Source organism: Scyliorhinus canicula, chromosome 25 (genome assembly GCF_902713615.1).
Source record: "Scyliorhinus canicula chromosome 25, sScyCan1.1, whole genome shotgun sequence".
In the NCBI taxonomy this organism is placed as follows: domain Eukaryota; kingdom Metazoa; phylum Chordata; class Chondrichthyes; order Carcharhiniformes; family Scyliorhinidae; genus Scyliorhinus; species Scyliorhinus canicula.
Window position 1 is genome coordinate 5,030,893 of NC_052170.1, and position 21,932 is coordinate 5,052,824.

At 50.8% G+C, this 21,932-nt stretch overlaps 1 protein-coding gene across 2 annotated transcripts in view; it reads right to left on the reverse strand.

The window, feature by feature from the left end:
- The window catches only part of LOC119957078 (transitional endoplasmic reticulum ATPase-like), a 39,610-nt gene extending 22,822 nt beyond the window's left edge, over positions 1-16,788 (reverse strand). The window contains exons 1-7 of one of the 2 annotated variants that reach the window (XM_038784733.1): positions 16,449-16,788; positions 13,074-13,185; positions 8,619-8,791; positions 6,706-6,848; positions 4,232-4,362; positions 2,553-2,684; positions 1,627-1,729 (exon numbers count right to left, since the gene is read on the reverse strand). In XM_038784733.1, coding sequence (XP_038640661.1) covers positions 1,627-1,729; positions 2,553-2,684; positions 4,232-4,362; positions 6,706-6,848; positions 8,619-8,791; positions 13,074-13,185; positions 16,449-16,465 — 811 coding nt within the window. In that variant the 5' untranslated portion in view covers positions 16,466-16,788. Of the gene's footprint in view, positions 1-1,626; positions 1,730-2,552; positions 2,685-4,231; positions 4,363-6,705; positions 6,849-8,618; positions 8,792-13,073; positions 13,186-16,159; positions 16,307-16,448 lie in introns of those variants that run through there. The other variant, XM_038784734.1, reaches the window with a different exon arrangement.
- Between the last annotated feature and the right edge of the window lie 5,144 nt (positions 16,789-21,932).

Below are 21,932 nucleotides of genomic sequence, written 5' to 3' on the forward strand. Positions count from 1 at the left end.
GTACGCGATGGCAGATATAATTCTAAAGCACTAGTCTGAGGTTGCTCACTGTGGTGATTAACTGAGGCACCATCTGGGTTGTGGTATGAGGTGGGACCACATTCCTTGGGCAGTGTTGTTCTTATTTAAGGAAGGATGTCAATGCGTTGGAGGCTGTTCAGAGGAGGTTCAGCAGATCGATACCGGGAATGGGCAGGTTGTCTGATGAGGAAAGGTTGGACAGACTAGGCTTGTTTCCACTGGAGTTTAGAAAAGTGAGGGGGGGGGGGGGCGACTAGATTGAAGTCTAGAAGATCCTGAACAATCTCGACAAGGCGGATGTGGAAAGGATGTTGCCTCTTGTGGGTGAATCCAGACAAAGGGCAGGGTTTATAAATTAGGGAGTCACCCTTTTAGGACAGAGATGAGGAGAACCTTTTTCTCTCTGAGGGGTGTGCAACTCTCTGCCTCGAGGGCGGGGCTTTATTGAATATTTTTAAGGCAGAGGTAGATAGGTTCTTGTCAGTCAAGGGAATCAAAGAGGTTGATGGGAATGTGCCTCTCGAAACACAAACAGGCTAGCCAGGATCTTATCGAATCGCGGAGCAGGTCTGAGGGGCCGAATGGCCTGTTCCTATTTCACACGTTTGAGTGAGATTCCCCACCTGGTGAAGGACTGCTCTCTCAGGAGGGACCCTTCAGCATGGGGGCAGATCAATCATGGTCTAATTCAATGGGGAAAGTGGATTGAAGGGCTGAATGGCCTCCTCCTGTTCCTAGATAAGGAGCCTGCGCAAGCACATGCTCAGGACTCTGGCCATCACACATTGCTGATGTGTCGTGTCCCCCTCCATGTGGCGATGGGTCGAATGGCCTTCTTCTGTGCTGTCTGATACTCCGATCCCCGACAGTTTATTTGGATGCCAGGCTATGGTGCACATGACATATCCAAATGAGAGTTTACTCTTCGAATGAGCTGTTTGATACACCTTCCTCACTGAAGTGCTTGAGAGGTTATATTTTCCGGGGTACGCGACTGCAGTTTTGGAGGTACCTCTTCGACTATGAACGGAGGAGGTTAAGAGCCGGCCTTTCAGAGATGGGTGATGGGCGGGCGGGCGGAGGGGAGAAAGTTAAACCTAAAGGATTACTTCAAAAGGAAACTGCAGGAGTAAGATCAGGAGGAGGGGGGGGGGGGGGGGGGGGGGGCAGTTAAATGAAAATGGCTTGTCACGAGTAGGCTTCAATGAAGTTACTGTGAAAAGCCCCTAGTCGCCACATTCCGGCGCCTGTCCGGGGAGGCTGGTACGGGAATCGAACCGTGCTGCTGGCCTGCTTGGTCTGCTTTAAAAGCCAGCGATTTAGCCCAGTGAGCTAAACCAGCCCCTGGTGGAAGGTAAATGTAGGAGGGGAGATCAGGAACTCAACTTAACAATGACACACGGGACAGATATTCAAGGTGGAGGGGACAACCAGATAGACAACGTTGGCTCCCATCAGGATGCCGCTGGATGCCAGGGTAGAGACAACTGGCCGGTGCTTCGAGATAGGCCAGCTGAGGTGGCCGAATAGCCTCTCTCATCCCGAGAGGCTTTCGTGATCTGCCGCCAAGGAATGGAGGCACAGCATCAGTCGCTCCCATCTCACCGTTGATAAGAAAGAAGAATGCTCCGGTTTCGTTGGCCACAGCCCGGGCAACTAGCGTCTTCCCAGTCCCTGGGGGTCCGTACAGCAAGATCCCACGAGGAGGCTGCACCAAATTTAAAACAAAAAGGTGTGTTAACACAAGTTTGCGCTGTAAAGCTTCAGAGACTTCCCCCCGCCCCTCCCGTCTAACCCTGTTACCTTAGCAACAGAACCCCTCTACTAGTAATTCTGATCCTCCCAACCCAATGATAGTGCCACAGCGACAGAACAAGGCCACAAGAGGCCTTTTATCTCCTTGTGTATCTCTAGGGGTCAGCGCTAAATCTTTGATATTGACTAGGTGTATATTGCTGAAAAAAAGAAACAGGTTGTCGAAGCTCTTCATCTTGCACTCATCTGACAAACACAAGAAAACTAAATTTCATACAATCACCACAATTTATCCGATAGGAGAGGGTGCTGATTGGTTGGACAGTTGACTCTCTTTGGCCGAGGCTCTTCCCTGTAGTATAAGTTGCTGTGACTGTTTGAAATTTGGTATTCTTGTGTTTGTTCTGATGAGGTGGAAAGTTTCGACCCCACGACTCTCTTTTCAACAATATTCAAGTTCTATTCCCAAGTGACTGAGAGGTATAATGATTTTCATAGAATCCCTGCTGTACAGGAGAAGGTAATTCGGCCCATCGAGTCTGCCCCCGCCTCCGACAGAGAACCCCATCGAGGACCACGTCCCCACCCTATCCCCGTAACCCCATCTAACCATTCAACACTCTAGGGCAATTTAGCGCGGCCAATCCACCCTGTACATCTTTGGACTGTGGGGGGAAACCGGAGCACCCGGAGGAAACCCATGCACACACGGGGAGTGAGGGAATGAGTAAACCCGGGGAGAATGTCCGCCAAGCTGGGATGCTGGCCCCACTAACCTTCACTCCGATGGCTTTGAAGAGGGCCGGGTGACGTAGGGGCAGCTCCACCATCTCCTTGATCTGTGCCAGCTGCTTGCGGCAGCCTCCGATGTCATCGTACCCGACGTTGTTCAAATTCTCCTCCTCGTCCTGGCAAACCACAGAATAGTGAACAGACCTGTATTCGCATGGCGCCTGTCACAATCCCCAGATATTCCCAAGGCACTGATCAGCACACGGGGTGCATCTGCAGTCCAGTGGCTGTTGTAACGTGAGAAACACGACAACCAATTCATGCACAGCAAGCTCCGGCAAACAGCAACGATGCAGTCAGTGGAGGATGGCTATTTGAGTGATATTGGTGGAGGGATAAATATTGGCCAGGGTACTGGGACAAACTAATTTGCTTTTCTACAGAATACTAGAGTGGGATCTTTTACACCCATCCAAGAGAGCCTCGATCTAACATCGCATCCCAAAAGTGGCACCTCCGACAGTGCAGCCCCCCCTCAGTACTGGACCAGGGGAGGGGGGGGAGAGTCAGCTTGGATTTTGCATTCGACTCTCTGGGACGTGCGGCTTCAAACCTTCCGACTCAGAGCCAGTTTACCCTCTTGCGCCATGGTGATCGGGGCTGTCTGGGTTTAAGAGAGTGTTGAGTTAGGAAATGCTCTCAGGTTGGTAACCTCCACGTATAGCCAGGTAGTGAGCCCTGTACGGGGAGGGGCGATGGGTAACCACAGTGGAAGCAAAGGTTTTGGAATGATCCATTCTGCGTTTTGGTCTACAATTTAATCTTTCTGATCAATTTTATCAGTATTACTAGGGTTGGAGGGTGAGATTTCTCTCTGCAAATATGCCATCCCATAATATCTTCATGTAGAATTACTGTAAGAAAAGGTGGGTTGGTTAGCTCAATGGCTGGATTGGAACGGGGAATTCCCGGAGGCTCCACCTTCTCCATCTTGCTCTTCGCCCGGGGAGTGGTGGTTCTCAGGTGAACGGCCAGTCTTCGCTCCGTGTCTCCCTCTCCCTCTCTCTCACACACAATGGGAAAAGCAGCCCGCGGTCCGCAGTCCATGCTCTCCCTTCCCTCACACTCCACTCCCCTCCTTCTCTGTGTACAGAGACAGGCCATTCATCCCATGCTGCTATTCATGCTCCACATGAAACCTGACCCCCCCCACATCAGTTCACCCTATCAGCGTATCCTTCCATCCCTTTCTCTGGCTTGTGTTTATCGAGCTTCCCCCTTGCTAGCCTTGGTACAATTCGCCCCAACCACTGGTAGCAGCTTCCACAACCTCCCCTCTCTCTCTGGGTAAAGAATTGACCTTTTCGACTGCTCAATGGGTTCTGCACCCCCCCCCCCCTTCCTCCTCTCCTCCTCGCCCCCTGCCCCAAGCCTAACATTGAGGTGCGGTACCCACAATGGCCTTGACAGTGCTCTCACCCGAACTTTGTTCAACCGCAGGCGAACCGCGTTCCGGCCTCTCGATTTAAAGGTCAATATTTAATTCTATACGTAACAGAGCAACATCTGTATCAATGTCCCAGACCAACATTGTCCCACTAGAATGCTGACCCTTCCCAGCTGTCTCCGCAGGCAATGCTGGGCCCTTCGATCCAGGGTCTTGGGAGTCCGGCACGTTACCCTTGAGGGGCTAAGATGTGCGACCAGCAGAGGGCGTCCTTACCTCTCGTTTGATTGGCTCTCCCTCGCAGTGGAGAATAGTATCGGGAGCCACAATGCAATGGGGTGTCGGGTCCGTTTCCACCACCTTGAACTCAACGGCCCGCATCCCCCCCCGGATTAGGAAGATGTCTCCTGTAAAACACACAGCAGAGTTACGGCGGAGCCACCGCCCATCCCCCTCACCCCCACCCCACACACAGGCCTCGGCAGTCACTCAGAGCAGGCGGCTCCAAGATTTGACCTCCGGGTTAGCGAGGAAGGAAATGAGGGGGGGGGGAGGAGGAATAGACCACCTTTCAGTCATCCCGGATTTTCAACTTCAACTCCATTCTCCTCAGAAATGCATTCAACGGTTGAGTATCTACAGCCACCTGGAGAAGGGAATTCCAAAGATCACCCCCCACCCCCCGGGGAGCTGACTGGTGGTGGTTTAACCCGAGGGTCACCACACCTCAGGCGAGGGGAAAGGTTGAGAAGGCGGGGCCTTCGCGAATAACCTCAGCCGGTACGGGAATTGAACCCGCTCTGCTGACCTCGCCCAGCGTTACAAACCAGCTCTCTCGCCCACTGTGCTAAACCCACCCTCAACTACAGAGGCCCATCAACCAGAAATGGCCAATCACTGTTGGGCAAAAGACAGATTAGGGTTTATTATCATAAATCTGAGCACTGTAAGGGTTAAGGAAATGTAGAACTCAACCATTAGAGGGAGCTAGATGGACAAGTATATAAGACATTGATTGATGCTGAGCCTTATGGGTGAGAGGTTGAGGAGACGTTTGGAGAGCAGACTGAAGGAAAGATAGTGTGAGTGAGAGCAGATCATAGTTAATGTTATAGTGAAGAGATTAGTAGTAGATGAGTGTAGATTATATGTTTATGATCAACTGTATTATCTAGGAGTAAGTGTGAATCCGAATGAGTAGTGTTGATAAATTTATTCAAGTTAAAGCTATTTTGTGGTCTTTGTGAACACTACGCCAACCAGCCTGAATTTAGCAACACAGAGAACACCACAGGGGGTGAGGGGGGGGGGGCTTCTACAGTTGAACAGATTGATGAAGGTACTCGTTGTACAGGCCACAACATGTTGAAGAGTTTCGCACATTCAGCAGCTCACGGACGAACCTCTTGGAAGGATCGTTTCGGGAATAAAAAGGACGCAATTGCTGCCATGCTTATTTTTGCCTGTCCAGGAGACGCTGTGGCCTGTGGCTACATCTTTCTGCCGTGAATCTCTCCATTATCGTACTGAACCCAGAATAAATTGAATGCTTACAAATATAACCTATTACACAAAACCTTAAATGTATCGTGCAGCGCTTCAGAGGTAAGCTACGCTGCCTTCTCTATGTTGTACTCCACCTGGTGTTCACTTAGATCATAGATCATAGAGTGTACAGTGCAGAAGGAGGCCATTCGGCCCATCGAGTCTGCACCGGCTCTTGGAAAGAGCACCCTACCCAAGGTCAACACCTCCACCCTATCCCCATAACCCAGTAACCCCACCCAACACTAAGGGCAATTTTGGACACGAAGGGCAATTTAGCATGGCCAATCCACCTAACCTTCACATCTTTGGACTGTGGGAGGAAACCGGAGCACCCGGAGGAAACCCACACACACACGGGGAGGATGTGCAGACTCCGCACAGACAGTGACCCAAGCCGGAATCGAACCTGGGACCCTGGAGCTGTGAAGCAATTGCGCTATCCACAATGCTACCGTGCTGCACTTGGTGCCTGATCACACCGATTTTGAACCGTAACACAAAAGATGCCGGAAATCTGAAATATAAACCGGAAAATGGCAGCAATTGCTTAGCAGCACCCACTGTGAAAGAGATCGAGTTACTATTTCATCAGAACGGGGGAACTTGGACAGTTCTGAGTCGCGAGGAAGGCCAGTACGATCGGAAACATTCACTCGGTCTCTCTCCAGAGAGAGAGCCGCTCTCCAGTGCTGTCGGGCGCGAGGAACCTGTGCAGCATTTTCAGTTTTGTGACATTATCATAACTGTAAGAACTGCAAGGGTTAATGAAATATCTAGAGTAGCCACTGGGGGGAGCTACAGATACAAGTATATAAGGCATCGATACTAAGGCTTGTGGGGGAGAGTTGGCTAGAGATCCGAAGTATTGTTAGTGTGAGTGAGAGCAGATCAGTTTATACCAGTATTAAGATTAGTTGTAGAAGAGTGAAGTTTACATGTTATTTAGAAGTATGTGTCAAGTCCAAATTAATAGTGATAATAAATTTATAGCTTTGTTTAAGTTAAAGCTATTTTGTACTCTTTGTGAACATTATGCTAACCATCCTGAATTAAACAACACAAAGAACACCACAGGTTTGTGATTGATCCAGAATCTGGTGGGTGTTCTGTTTGTTGACGGGGATGTTCCAATATAGTGAACGCGGCCACCGAATTCCAAGCGGGGATCGTGCAACCCTGCTGAATGTGGGTTCGCCCCCTACCTTTGTGGACGGGTCGATAGGCTTCCAGGAAGTAGGGCTTCAGGTAAACTTCAAACAGGTTCCCCGTCAGTCCTTCGATGGTGTCGTCGATGGGCAGCACGTGAATTCGCTTTCCGTATTTCACATCTGGGCAAGCCTGAATGCTGCAGGGCGACAATGTGACAATTAACGGACGAAGTCACGGCAGCCAATCCAGTGCTCCGGGTAGCTGGAGGAGTCAGCGCCTCAGTGAGCCCTCGGTGTCCCATCGCTCCACCATTCGCAGCCGGACAGGCCTTCAGCAGCCTGGGGCCTCAGCTCTGCAAACTCCTCTCTAAACCTCTTCACCTCTGTCTCCTCACAACAGCAGAAGAACCAGGAGCAGGAGTGGGCCACTCAGCCCCTCGAGCCCCCTCCGCCATTCAATACGATCATGGCTGATCAGCCTTAACACCACCGTCCTGCCCGTTCTCCATTACCCTTCGCCACATTACTTTTTTAAAATAAGTTTTCAGCGTCCAATTATCTTTTTTCCAATGAAGGGGCAATTTAGCATGGCCAATCCACCTGCCCTGCACATCTTTGGGTTGTGGGGGTGAAACCCACGCAGACACGGGGAGAATGTGCAAACTCCACACGGACGGTGACCCAGAGCCGGGTTTCGAACCCGGGTCCTCAGCGCCACAGCCCCAGTGCTAACCACTGTGCAACATGCCGCCCCTTCACCCCATTACTAATTAAAAATCTGTCCATCGCCTCCTTAAATTTACTCACTGTCCCAGCATCCACCACACACTGCGGTAGCGAATTCCACAGATCCACGACCTTTGAGAGGCGCAATTTAGTCTCATCTCTGTTTTAAATCTGCTGTCCCTTAACCTCAAACTATGACCTCTGGTTCTGGATTGCCCCACAAGAGGAAGCTTATACAGTCTACGTTTACTTCTTCAATGCCTTTTATCATCTTGCATACCTCAATTAGATCTCCCCTCATTCTTCTAAACTCGAGAGAGTATCGGCCTAAACTTTTAAAATTAAGAGTACTCAATTCATTTTTTTTCCAATTAAGGGGCAATTTAACCTGCACATCTTTAGGTTGTGGGGGGTGAGACCCACGCAGACACGGGGAGAATGTGCAAACTCCACACGGGCAGTGACCCAGAGCCGGGATCGAACCTGGGACCTCGGCACCGCGAGGCAGCAGCGCTAACCCACTGCGCCACATTGCCGCCCTCAGCTCAATCTCTCTTCATCAGACAAACCCCTCGGGTGGGATTTACCAGCCGGCGGGATATTCCCATCCCACGCTGGCGCACGGGATTCCCGGTGACAATGGCAGGGTCGGTAAATCCAGCCCCTCATCTCTGGAATCAATCTCGTGAAACTCCTCTGATCTGCCTCTAATGCAGCTACATCCCTCCTTAAATAAGGGGACCAAAACTGTGCCCAATACTCCACGTGCAGTCTCCCCAATGCCTTGTGAAGTGGCAACAACACTTCCTGACCTTTATACTCTATTCCTTTAGCGGTAAATGCCAACATTCCATTTGCCTTCCGTATTACCTGCTGCACCTACATGCCCGTTTTCTGCGATTCACGCACTAGGACACCCAGATCCCTCTGCATTGAAGCTCTCTGACGTCTCTCCCCATTCAGATAACAAGTGGCTTTCCCATTTTTCCCACCAAAATGGTTGACCTCACACTTATCCACGTGAACCTCCATCTGCCACATTCTGGCCCCCGACCTAACCATATCCATTTGTAAATCTCCTATTTCCTCGTTGCAACTTACCGTCCCTCCTATTTTATTACGATATTACGATATTTCTTAAACCTTTTTTTTTTGGGGGGGGGGGGGGGGGGGGTCACCTCTTGTGACCCAGTCCCCCTTCCCCGCAGCTGCTTTGTGCTTCAGGGATGTCGGTGCCGTACCTCACCACGTCGCCCAGTCGGACCCGCAGGTTATTCCGGGAGACCCTGCTGATGCGGATTCGCTCCTCGCCGCAGGTTTCGTCCGACAGGACGATGCAGACCGTCTCCCGCCGCTTCTTCCCTTTCAGCATCACCGTATCACCACGGAAAAGCTGCAGCTCGTCCATTTTAACCTGCAGCCAAAAGAAAGGTGGAGGTGGTAAAAAGGCCGCGGGTACAGTCAACTCCTGCCACTCACGGGACGGGGGGGGGGGGGGGGGGGGGGGAGGGAGGGAAGAGTCCCCCGTCCCCCCCCGCGCAGAATCTCACAAACTGGGGGTACATGCTTCCGTACGCGACTCAATCGGATGGGGTCCCAGCCACACGAGGTCGGCATTGGTTTGGGCAGTAATGTGGTGCAGTACCGGCATACAACAGACAGGGGGAGGCTCTGAGCAACACATGGGTGTCCCCTTCTGGTCGAAGTGGGAGCTGCCAATTCGGGGTGGAGAAAGAGTGGGGCGCCTCAACATGAAGGAGACAGAGGTGGGTGACAGAAGGCTGCCTTAGTGACTGGGACCCAGTGGCATACCACAGGGATCTGTGCTGGCTCCCCTATTCTCTCTTGGGTAGTCCCTCAGGGTGGAGGATGACTCGCTTCCGCTTCCACTTCGAGGAGGTGGGTTCTGTGGTGGCTGAATAGTCCGATCCTGGAGCCGCAGACTCTGCCACAGGGGCAGGTGGTGTTTGATGAGGTGGATTCTGTGCTCTCCTTGCGCTGTTTATGCTTGGCCCCCGCGTGCCCCACCCTGCGATGCTCGAGGTGATTGCCGTCTTTGCGGATGCTTCTCCAGTTTGTGTGTTCTGAAGCAGCGAGTCCCACCTGTCAATGGGGGTGTTGCATTTATTTAGGGAGGCTTTCAGAGTGTCCTTGTGGTGTTTCCCCTACCCTCCTGGTGATCGCTTCGCCATTGCGGAGCTCGGAGTGAAGCACTTGTTTCAGGAGCCTAGTGTCAGGCATGTGGACAATGTGGCCCAGCCCATCGCAGCTGGTCGAGTGTGACCAGTGCCTCGATACAGGGCATATTGGCCTGGGAGAGGGCGTTCACGTTGGTACGTGTATCCTGCCAGGGGGATTTGCAGGAGTTTGCAGAGGCAACGTTGGTGATATCCCAACAGGGATTTGAGGTGTCTGCTGTACATTGTCCATGTTTCTGATGCATACAGGAGGGCGAGGATCACAGCTGCTCTGTAGACCATGAGCTTGGTGCTGGGTGTGAGGTCTCAGTCTTCGAATAATCTGTTCCTCAGGCGCCTGAAGATGGCACTGATGTCGATGCTGGAGTTCATGGTCAATGGCTGCTCGCACCGAGAGGGCATGGGAAATGATCCACATTGTCCACGGGGGCCCACCGTGGATTTTGATGGTTTGGGAGTGTGAGGCAGAGGTGGGCTGGTAGAGAGCCTTTGTTTTCCGAATGTTTAGCCTGAGGCCCAATTTTTCTTGGTTCAGGCCTGGAGGTGGTTGGAGGCTCAACGGCTTCCTGCCCGTTCAGTCTGTTAGCTCCTCTCCAGCGGGGAGCTTCAGGGTGACGGGGTGGAGTGTTGCTGCGAGGAAGATGGAGAAGAGCGTTGGTGCGATGGCGCAGTCCTGTGTGACCCCAGTTTGCACACGTATTGGGTCTGTGGTGGTTCTATTGGGTGAGGATCACGGCTTGCATGTCATCGTGGAGCAGGCGGAGAATAGTGATAAATTTCTGCGGGCAGCCGAATTTGAGGAGGATGTTCCACAGTCCCTCACGGCTGACAGAGACGAAGGCCTTTGCGAGATTGAAGAAGGCCGTGTACAGAGGTTGATGCTGCTCCCTGCACCTTTCCTGGATTTGTCGCACGTTGAAGATCATGTCCATGGAGCCTCTGGATGGGCAGAAGCTGCACTGAGACTCAGGGAGGAGCACTTCAGCCACTGGGAGGAGGTGATTGAGGAGGATTCCCGCGATGACCTTTCCTTGGTGTAGAGTATGGACATCCCTCTGTAATCCAGTATCCAGTGGTGTACCACAGGGATCTGTGCAGGGACCTCTATTATTTATCATTTATATAAATGACTTAGATGACTATGTGGGGGGTAGGATCAGTAAGTTTGCGAATGACACAAAGATTGACCGGGTGGTTAACAGTGAGGTTGAGTGTCTTGGGTTACAGGAAGAGAGAGACGGGCTGAGAGGTGGCAGATGGAGTTTAATGCGGAAAAGTGTGAGGTGGTTCACTTTGGAAGGAGTAACAGGAATGCAGAGTACTGGGCTAATGGCAAGATTCTTGGTAGTGTAGATGAACAGAGAGATCTCGGCATCCAGGTACATAAATCCCTGAAAGTTGCCACCCAGGTTAATAGGGCTGTTAAGAAGGCATATGGTGTGCTAGCCTTTATCAGTAGGGGGATTGAGTTTCGGAGCCACAAGGCCATGCTGCAGCTGTACATAACTCTGGTGCGGCCGCTCCTGGAGTACTGCGTGCAGTTCTGGTCACCACATTATAGGAAGGATGTGGAAGCTTTGGAAAGGGTTCAGAGGAGATTTACTAGGATGTTGCCTGGTATGGAGGGAAGGTCTTACGAGGAAAGGCTCAGGCACTTGAGGTTGTTTTCGTTAGAGAGGAGAAGGCTGAGAGGTGACTTAATAGAGACATATAAGATAGTCAGAGGGTTAGATAGGGTGGACAGTGAGAGTCTTTTTCCTCGGATGGTGATGACCAACACAAGGGGACATAGCTTTAAATTGAGGGGTGAGAGATATAGGACAGATGTCAGAGGCAGTTTCTTTACTCAGAGAGTAGTAGGGGTGTGGAACGCCCTGCCTGCAGCAGTAGTAGGCTTGCCAACTTTAAGGGCATTTAAGTGGTCACTGGATAGACATATGGATGAAAATGGAATAGTGTAGGTCAGATCGGCTTCAGATGGTTTCACAGGTCGGCGCAACATCGAGGGCCGAAGGGCCCGTACTGCGCTGTAGTGTTCTATGTTCTAAATGGGTAGATAAGTGGCAGATGGAATTTAACCCTGAAAAGTGTGAGTTGATAACACTTTGGAAGGAGCAATTTGACAAGGGAGTATTCAATGAATGGCCTGACACTGGGAAGTTCCGAGGAACAAAGACCTTGGCGTGTTTGTCCATTGATCTCTGAAGGCAGAAGGGCAGGTTAATAGGGGGTGAAAAAGGCAAATGGGACACTCGCCTTTATCAATCGAGGCATAGATTACAAAAGCAGGGAGGTCATGTTGGAGTTGGAGAAATTTGGTGAGGCCACAGCTGGAGTACTGGGTGCAGTTCTGGTCGCCACATTATAGGAAGGATGTGATTGCACTGGAGCGGGTGCAGAGGAGATTCACCAGGATGTTGCCTGGGATGGAACATTTAAGGTGTGGAGAGAGGTTGGATAGGCTTGGGTTGTTTTTGCTGGAGCAGAGAAGTTTGAGGGACGACCTGATCGAGGTGGACAAGATTATGAGGGGCATGGACAGGGTGGATAGGGAGCAGCTGTTCCCCTTAGTTGAAGGTTCGGTTACGAGGGGGACACAAGTTCAAGGTGAGGGGCGGGAGGTTTAGGGGGGATTTGAGGAAAAACCTATTTTAAAAATAAATTTAGAGTACCCAATTACTTTTTTTTTCAATTAAGGGGCAATTTAGCATGGCCAATCCACCTACCCTGCACATCTTTGTGTTGTGGGGGTGAGACCCACGCAAACACGGGGAGAATGTGCAAACTCCACACGGACAGTGACCCAGAGCCAGGATTTGAACCCGGGTCCTCAGCGCCGCAGTCCCAGTGCTAACCACTGCGCCACATTCCGCCCGGAAAAACCTTTTTAACCAGAGGGTGGTGACAGTCTGGAACACACTGCCTGGGAGGGCGGTAGAGGTGGGTAGCCTCACATCCTTTAAAAAGTACCTGGAAGGGCAGCACAGTGGGTTAGCACTGCTGCCTCACGGCGCCGAGGTCCCAGGTTCGATCCCGGCTCCGGCTCACTGTCCGCGTGGAGTTTGCACATTCTCCCCGTGTCTGCGTGGGTTTCGCCCCCACAACCCAAAGATGTGCAGGGTAGGTGGATTGGCCATGCTAAACTGCCCCTTAATTGGAAAAAATGAATTGGGTACTCTAAATTTTTTTTTTAAAGTACCTGGATGAGCACTTGGAATGTCTAAACATTCAAGGCTATGGGCCAAGTGCTGGCAAGCGGGATTAGGTAGGCAGGTCAGGTGTTTATCATGTGTCGGTGCAGACTCGATGGGCTGAAGGGCCTCTTCTGCACTGTATTTTCCTGTGATCGGCGGATATCCAGCATCGTTCCATGTGGCAATGAATAACCCTGCTATAGTCCTGCTATAAATCTCTCAAACCACTTGGTGCACTCGCGATGGGAGGGGGGGGGGGGGGGGGGGGGGGGGGGGGGGGGTGTTGGTGGGGTGAGCTGTTTACCTGGGACAGTGACACAATGCTGCTGTCATCATTAATGGCCTCGTCCACAACGAGTCGGTTTGGCCGATGTTTCTGCTGAAGAATGGCGGTGGACACATCCTCTGGCTTTGTGCTGTTGGAAATCAGAAGGACAAAGGGGTTAGTCGGCTGTGGCTGCAACCTCCGTCGCCCCCAGCTGGTAGGAATAAGATGCGCGGGAGGATGCAGGGAAGACCGTCACTGGACTAGTGACCCAGACACCGTGGGGTCCCAGGTTCGAATCCCACCCCCCGACAGATGGTGAAATTTGAATTCAATAAAAATCTGGCAATAAAAGTCTAATGGTGATCATGAAACCATTGCCGATTGTTGTAAAAACCCATCTGGTTTGCTAATGTCCTTCAGGGAAGGAAATCTGCCGTCCTTACCTGGTCTGGCCTACATGTAACTCCAGACCCCTCACAAAGATGCGGTTGCCCCTTAACTGCCCAACTGAAATGGTCCAGCCAGCCACCCAGTCACAGGCAATTAGGGATCAGCAACCAGTGCCGGCTCAGACAGCGATGCCCACATTCCGAAAATGACCACAAAAAAGCCAATGATTCTTTTCTTTCAAAGAGCCAACAATGGCTCAAACGGCTTCCTACGAAGCACGGGGAGTGATTTTGCAAGCTAGGCATTTTCTAATAATAATAACCTTTTTAACAATAATAATAATGTTTATTATTGTCACAAGTATACTTACATTAACACTGCAATGAAGTTACTGTGAAAAGCCCCTAGTCGCCACATTCCGGCGCCTGTTCGGGTACACAGAGGGAGAATTCAGAATGTCCAATTCACCTAACAACACGTCCTTCGGGACTTGTGGGAGGAAACCGGAGCACCCGCAGGAAACCCACGCAGACACGGGGAGGATGTGCAGGCTCCGCACAGACAGTGACCCAAGCGGGAATCGAACCCGTGACCCTGGAGCTGTGTAGCAACAGTGCTAACCACTGTGCTACAGAGAGATGGCCGTGAGCTGATGGGATGGTTGTATTTTAGGGTTCTAAAGGGGCCAGTAGAAAAAAGCAATCTTTTCACCTTGTGCCACAGCCCTGAGTGTGTGCCCCAAGCTCACAACCAAGTGAACCGGAACGAGTGTGAAAAGTGGCCCCGTTTTTAATTCGCTCTCCACGGTAATCGATTTTTCCCAACGTTTAGGTTCCCACTTATCTCCAAATTCTGTTGCAGAATATTTCACCAAATGGAACTGGAAGCAGTTCCCCGGCGAGATATCGCATTGATTCATTCAAGTAAAAAAAAAATCAGAAAATTTGAAAACTTTGGATTCCTTATGAATAGTTAGAGTCATTTTATGCGGTGCGTGGGGATTAAAGGAACAGTTGACTTCAGACCTGCCGATCCCCGCCTCGGGGGGGGGTGGGTTTTCCCACTTCACGTCCAGTCCTGTAGTGGACTCATTGCTGAGAAATTGATCACTGTGATTTGAAAACAACTCCTGAATTGTACGACAGGCCACTACAAGGATGGTTAGAAGGTGAACTCAGGGGCAGCACGTGGCTCAGTGGGTTAGCCCTGCTGCCTCACGGCGCTGAGGACCCGGGTTCGATCCCGGCTCTGGGTCACTGTCCGTGTGGAGTTTGCACATTCTCCCCGTGTCTGCGTGGGTTTCGCCCCCACAACCCAAAGACTGGCCACGCTAAATTGCCCCTTAATTGGAAACATAAGAATTGGGTACTTTAAATTAAGAAAAGGTGAACTCAGTGGACCCTGATCTTCAGCTTTGAAATCTGGTGTCCCTGCATTAACGCTTGTGAATAAAGGGATCGTTCGATGAACTGTCAACTAGGCCAAAGCCGATAGTGTAACGAAATGACCAGTGGGAGAGCCTATCTGACCGATAACCACACTATTGGACTATAATGTGATTTGCTCACTTATCACATACATCACTCGGAGGGATCTTCAACAGGAAGCAGAATTTCTAATTTGACTGTAATATGTGGTCCGCACTGCTGCCACTCAGCGCCAGGGAGACGGGTTTAATTCCGGCCTTGGGATGGATCTGAGTGAGTGCTCTTTCGGAGGGTCAGTACAGACTCGATGGGCCAAATTTCGATGAGCCCTTGAAACGTCGTAGCGCGCAAGGCTAAGTGCTGGAAAATGGCATTAGAATGGATAGGTGCTTGATAGGCGCTGACACGATGGGCCGAGGGCCTTCTTACATAGAATTTACAGTGCAGAAGGAGGCCATTCGGCCCATCGAGTCTGCACCGGCTCCTGGAAAGAGCACCCTACCCAAGGTTAACACCTCCACCCTATCCCCATAACCCAGCAACCCCACCCAACACTAAGGGCAATTTTGGACACTAAGGGCCAATTTATCGTGGCCAATCCACCTAACCTGCATATCTTTGGACTGTGGGAGGAAACCGGAGCACCCGGAGGAAACCCACGCACACACGGGGAGAACGTGCAGACTCCGCACAGACAGTGACCCAAGCCAGGAATCGAACCTGGGACCCTGGAGCTGTGAAGCGATTGTGCTATCCACAATGCTACCGTGCTGCTCGTGTGTGCTGTGGAACTCGATGACACCCTCAGGGATGTGACCTGGGGGTGAGATGGAGTGCAGCATAAACACCAGCATTGACCGAATGACTCTGCCGGTGCGGTAAACACCCTGTGTCATTCCAAAGTTGCACAATAAGTGAATAAATATCCCATTGGCCTACTACTGAAATGACACTGCAAGGCCTTGGAAACAGATCATTTGTATTATCGCTCAGCCCAGGCAAATAGTGCTGGACAAGGGAAGGGATTACTGAAAAGACATTTCCATTTAAAAAACACAGACACACACAGAAAAATGAATTTTGCTCAGTTTTTGGCTTCAAGGTGTCAACTCAAGGACAGCAAAGACATTTTATCTCAAACAAAAACGCTGATCACCCCCCCCCCCCCCCAACCTTGAGGGGGTGGTGGAAATCAACAGCAACTCCGATTACAGCATGTGACTCCTGCTCCAGATCACAGCACACAAGAACAAACTTTGCACCTCAAACTGCGAATTAAAGGCAACAAATATCATTCAACTTTACCAAATTTCGCTGACTAAGCGACCCGACGAGCAGTCCCAACTTAAGTCTCCATCCAGCTCGCTCACTTCAACCACACCGCGGCCAATTAAGTTCCGTCTTAACAACGCATTCCAAAAGTCATGAACTCATTAGCACCCTCATTATTATTATTATTATTAGGATTTTAAATCGTTAAGGCTTAAAATATCACAGGCAATATCCATAAATGGTCAGCTCTTTTATTCGGTGCGGTTGGAACAGAAAATAGCGAGTTAAGAAGCCAAAAATAAGCGTAAGCTGGAATACGTACTCTCCTGATTTTGGCATGATGATTTATTTGAACGGACGCGCAGTAGGGTTTCCAAGCTTCTTAAAAAATCGTCCTTCCCCCTTTTTTTGTGTGTGTGTTGTGTGTGTGTGTGTGCTGCCCGCACTGTTCTCTCCCTCTCTCTGTCTAGATTTCTCTGCTGTTGCTGGAGCTGAAATGTCAGATAGCTCAATGCTTAAGTCACAATCCGCTCTGCATGATCCATTCTCCAGCTGTACTCAGCTTGTGTCGGCCAACTCCCCTCCCCCTTCCCTTTTCCCAACAGCCAGGCATCCCTGCTTGATCGACACACAGAAAGACAAATAGAATCAGAGCAAAGGCCCAGTTCTAATTGTCAGCTCTTTCCTTTGGAAAAAAAAAATTTACCAACACGTTATTCTGGGCTTTGCACTATCTCTCTCTTCCCCACCCACCCTCCTCCCCCGCCGTCTCGATGTTTGCGTTGCATATTAGACGGGATCCTGTAGGTCAGCCCAGTGACTGGCAGAAAAAAAGCAGCGATTGTGATTGGAGGGTATTTGTGAACTGTAGAATCCCTACCGTGCAGGAGGAGGCCATTCATCCCATCTAGTGAGCTCTCCAAAAGGGCACTCAACCCAGGCCCACTCCCCGGACCCACACCTAAACTGCGCGTCTTTGGAAACTAAGGGGCAATTCAGTGCGGCCAATCCCCCTAACCTGCACATCTCTGTGACTGCGGGAGGGAAGCCACGCACACACGGGGAGGACGTGCAGACTCCGCACAGACAGTGACTCTGTGACTGCGGGAGGAAACCCACGCAGACACGGGGAGAACGTGCAGACTCCGCACAGACAGTGACATCTCTGTGACTGCGGGAGGAAACCCACGCACACACGGGGAGGACGTGCAGACTCCGCACAGACAGTGACATCTCTGTGACTGCGGGAGGAAACCCACGCACACACGGGGAGGACGTGCAGACTCCGCACAGACAGTGACATCTCTGTGACTGCGGGAGGGAAGCCACGCAGACACGGGGAGAACGTGCAGACTCCGCACAGACAGTGACATCTCTGTGACTGCGGGAGGGAAGCCACGCACACACGGGGAGGACGTGCAGACTCCGCACAGACAGTGACATCTCTGTGACTGCGGGAGGAAAGCCACGCAGACACGGGGAGAACGTGCAAACTCCACGCTCAGAGTCATCCGAGGCCAGAATCAAACCAGGCTCCCTGGCGCTGGGAGGCAGCCGTGCCAACCACAGTCCAACAGAATCTGGAGATAAGTGGGAACCCAAACGTTGGGAAAAAAATCGATTACTGTGGAGAGCGAATTAAAAACGGGGCCACTTTTCACACGCGTTCCGGTTCACTTTGACGTGTTCACTCCAGTTCTCCTCCACTGCCCCGACCGCAAATTAGATCCACAACTTTGGCCTCCTCCTAGAGTAGCAGGGCTGGGTGAATGTTTTCCTGCTTCAGTGGGATTTATACCATGTCTGTAGTTCACATTCATGATAGAGGTTCAGTTTCCTTGTGGATCCGGAGCTGACACACTTTTAGCAAAGATAGACCTTGAACCCTTTTGGAACATGTGTCAGCAACCCAGTCACCCGCATCCCCTCCATTTTGTAGTTTTAAATCACCCACCTTTGACCAAGTTTTGTCATCTGTCCCAATCTCTCCTTTGGCTTGGCCTTGGTGTCCGTTTTTGTAGGGTTCTGGGCCTCTATAGTGGGCCATAGAATGGGATGTTTTGCCGTGTCAAAAGCCCTTTATATGTGTTATTCAACCTCTCCCCTCGTCTGAGGTGTGGTGACCCCCAGGTTAAATCACCACCAGTCAGCTCTCTCTCAAAGGGGATTGCAGCCAATGGTCACCTGGGACTGTGGCGATAGTTTTAAAATACCTGGATTTCTCTGGGTTTTCCTGTTAGTTTCACTTCTTCCTCTCCATTCTTGTCTTTATGGAACATCCCATGTAGACAACAAGGCTTAACTTTACTCTGGATTTTATCCTATCCTCGTGTGTGGACAATACGGTAACCCAGTGGTTAGCACAGTTGCTTCACAGCTCCAGTGTCCCAGGTTCGATTGCTGGCTTGGGTCACTGTCTGTGCCGAGTCTGCACATTCTCCCCGTGTCTACGTGGGTTTCTTCCCACAGTCCAAAGATGTGCAGGTTAGGTGGATTGGCCATGCTAAATTGCCCCTTAGTGTCCAAAAGGTTGGGTGGGGTTGTGGGGATAGGGTGGAGGCGTGAACTTAAGTAGGGTGCTCTTTCCAAGGGCCGGTGCAGACTTGATGGGCCGAATGGCTTCCTTCTGCACTGTAAATTCTATGATTCCTAATGCCAACATTTGACAACTGTTACCTCTTTCCGGCCAGCTGAAGCTTTTTCTTTGTGCTTCCGCTGCCCTCCTCCAATGCCTTTCCGAACAGTCAGCCTCCAGTGGTCACAGCTGTCAGCCACGGTCTCCCAGTTGTCAGTGTACAATGTGCACCATCTTCATACCTCGCTTCCAGGCGTCCCAGTTTCCAATTTCCGTGAAGTCTTTGGTTGTATGGCCGTCATCCGACCGGGGAACATGGTCGAGCAACAAGTGTACGCCGACGGAATTAGCACATCCAGTTGGTCTGTGAGATGGTGACCTTATCATCGCTAAACCCATTTGCCACGCAAGATGCTCGCTGAGGCCAGAAACACTGGAACTCCTGACCAAAGCCTCTCCATCTCCTTGAAGTCACAAGTACACCACACGGGAAATAGAAGCAGGAGTAGGCCACTTGGCCCTTCAAGCCTATCCCACCATTCAATACCATCATGGCTGATCTCTGCCGGCCTCAACTCTTTTATTTTGCCATTTCCCTACAGCCCTCTATTCCTCGGTCGAGCACGTGTTTATTCACCCCCACTTTAAAGACTTCTAATGCTGACGTTGAGCTAGTGCAGGAGAGATGTGGTGGGGAGTGGTGAGGTTTTGTTATGCTCTGGAAATGTGGGGAGGAGGAGGGAGTTGATGTGATTGTCAGTGAGGGCAAAAAAATGTGGAGATAATAATAATAATCTTATTATTGTCACAAGTAGGCTTACATTAACACTGCAATGGAGTTACTGTGAAAATCCCCTCGTCGCCACATTCCGGCGCATGTTCGAGTTCACAGAGGGAGAATTCAGAATGTCCAATTCATCTAGCATGTCTTTCGGAACTTATGGGAGGAAACCGGAACCCCCGGAAGAAACTCACGTAGACATGGGAAGACCGAGCAGACTCCGCACAGTGACCCAAGCTGGGAAATCGAACCCGGAACCCTGGTGCTGTGAATCAACAGTGCTAACCACTGAACTACCGTGCCTGCCCATAAGGTGGCGCCAGCTTTAGTAGACCTCCAGCACGCTCAGTCCTTTTGTCAGCACCGACCCGATTGCTTCCGTAGACCATCCTGCACAGTATTGTGACGTCCAGCAAGCTGATGAAGAGGAAGATGTTGAGGAGCAGAGCATTCTGGAGCTGGGGTGGTGTGAGGGGTCTCTGAGCCTAAACAGGGCAAGTAGCAGAACTGTGGGGGACAACTGAAATACCATTTCTAAATTTGATCAGTAGTCAAGGCTGTTCGATTGGTTCGGTCTTTGCTTGGAAAAAAAAGGTCACGGTGGCACAGTGTTTGGCACTGCTGCCTCACAGCACCAGAGACTCTGGTTCCATTCTGACCGTGGGTCACTATCGGGTGTGGAGTTTGCACTTTCTCCGTGGGTTCCCTCCCACAAGATGTGCAGGCTAGGTGGATTGGCTATGCTAAATTGCCCTTTGGTGTCTAAAAGATTATGTTGGGTTACAGGCATAGGATGGGGGAGTGGGCCTAGGTAGGGTGCTCTTTCAGAGGGCCAGCGCAGACTCGATGGTCCGAATGGCCTTCTGCACTGCAGGGATTCTATGATGCAGCTTCCACCACTCTCCGGGGTAGAGAATGCCAGAGATTCACCACCCCCTGCGAGAAGGAATTTCTACGCACCTGAAGTTTTAATGACCGCGGCCCTTTGTCTTGTAGCTATGACCCCTTGTTCGAGACTCTTCCGATGGGTGAAAACATCTTCCCATCTACCTTGTCAAACCCCCTCAGGGTCTTGTATGTTTGAATAAGGTCAACCCTCACTCTTCTGGTCGTCTTTAATAGTTACCTATTTGACCATGTTAAAGGTCAGCTGTCCTGACCTCCCCTTGTGTGATTCAGTATCAGGTTTCGCCTGGTGATATTTGGGTTGGACTGTCGATGCAAGCTGTTGCTATCATTGGATAGTTTCCACAGCACAGACACAGAGTGCCCTGGCCTTGGAAGATGGTGTGAACCCTCGAGACTAGGACAGTCGCCCGGACAGATGGTACGATAGTAGGGGGCAGGCGCATGATGCAACAAAAAAAAACATGCCAGAGACGGTTAGCAAATACTGCAGGTTGACAGAAAACCTGCTTCTGGCAATCTTCCACAAAGGGATGGGATGAAAATTCTAAGGGCCCAGCCCAGACTGAGGTGCGTCCAGCAAGCTAGTGAGATCATATTGATTACATGAACACTTCAGACAGTGGCTCAAATTCTTAGCGCAAGGAACAGGTAGCCCCTCTTCTGAGAAAGGATTCGTTTTCAACGATCAAGCAATTCAAATTTCCACTTCTGAAAGATCGCACTGCTCTCAAAAACGTTGCAGTGAATTGTGACGAATTTCTTTTGTTGCATGGTTTTTGTGTGTATCCCTTCCTCTATTTACAGTAAGTCACTCTAAAGACAAGCTTTAGTAATCTTTATTATTGTCACAAGTAGGCTTACGTTAACAACGCAATGAAGTTACTGTGAAAAGCCCCGAATCGCCACACTCCGGCGCCTGTTCGGATACACGGAGGGAGAATTCACCTAACAAGCACGTCTTTTGGGACTTGTGGGAGGAAACCGGAGCACCCAGAGGAAACCCACGCAGACACGGGGAGAATGTGGAGACTCCGCACAGTGACCCAAGCCGGGAATCAAACCCGGGATCCAGGCGTTGTGAAGCAAGTGTTACCGAGGCCCCCGACGTATACCATGTAAAACACTATCCCAGGCATATCCCTTATGACAAGGCTATATGTTTCTCCTGGGTCAGTTATAGATCGACTGCCCCTCAGCAGACCCTTGGCTCAGTTAAGAAGCAGTACTGCTCATATCATTTCCAGCTCTTTATCCATTTTACTTGATGTTGATTCTCACATCGTTGGACACCTCTCCCAGTGGAGTTCCAGCATGTACATGGTTTGAGAACAGCACCATTTTTCAGAATTCCTGCCCAGATCAGAAATGCTTGCTCATCAGGAATAGACCCTTCATCAAACAGGGATACTTTATTGGCCTCAGGATTTCTTGCGGGCACCCGTTCTCCCCCCCCCCCCCCCATTTTGAGGAAGCATTCATATACAACTTATCCTCAGAGATCAACGCTAAAACCTTCCAAGACATTAGAGTTTCCCGTTAAT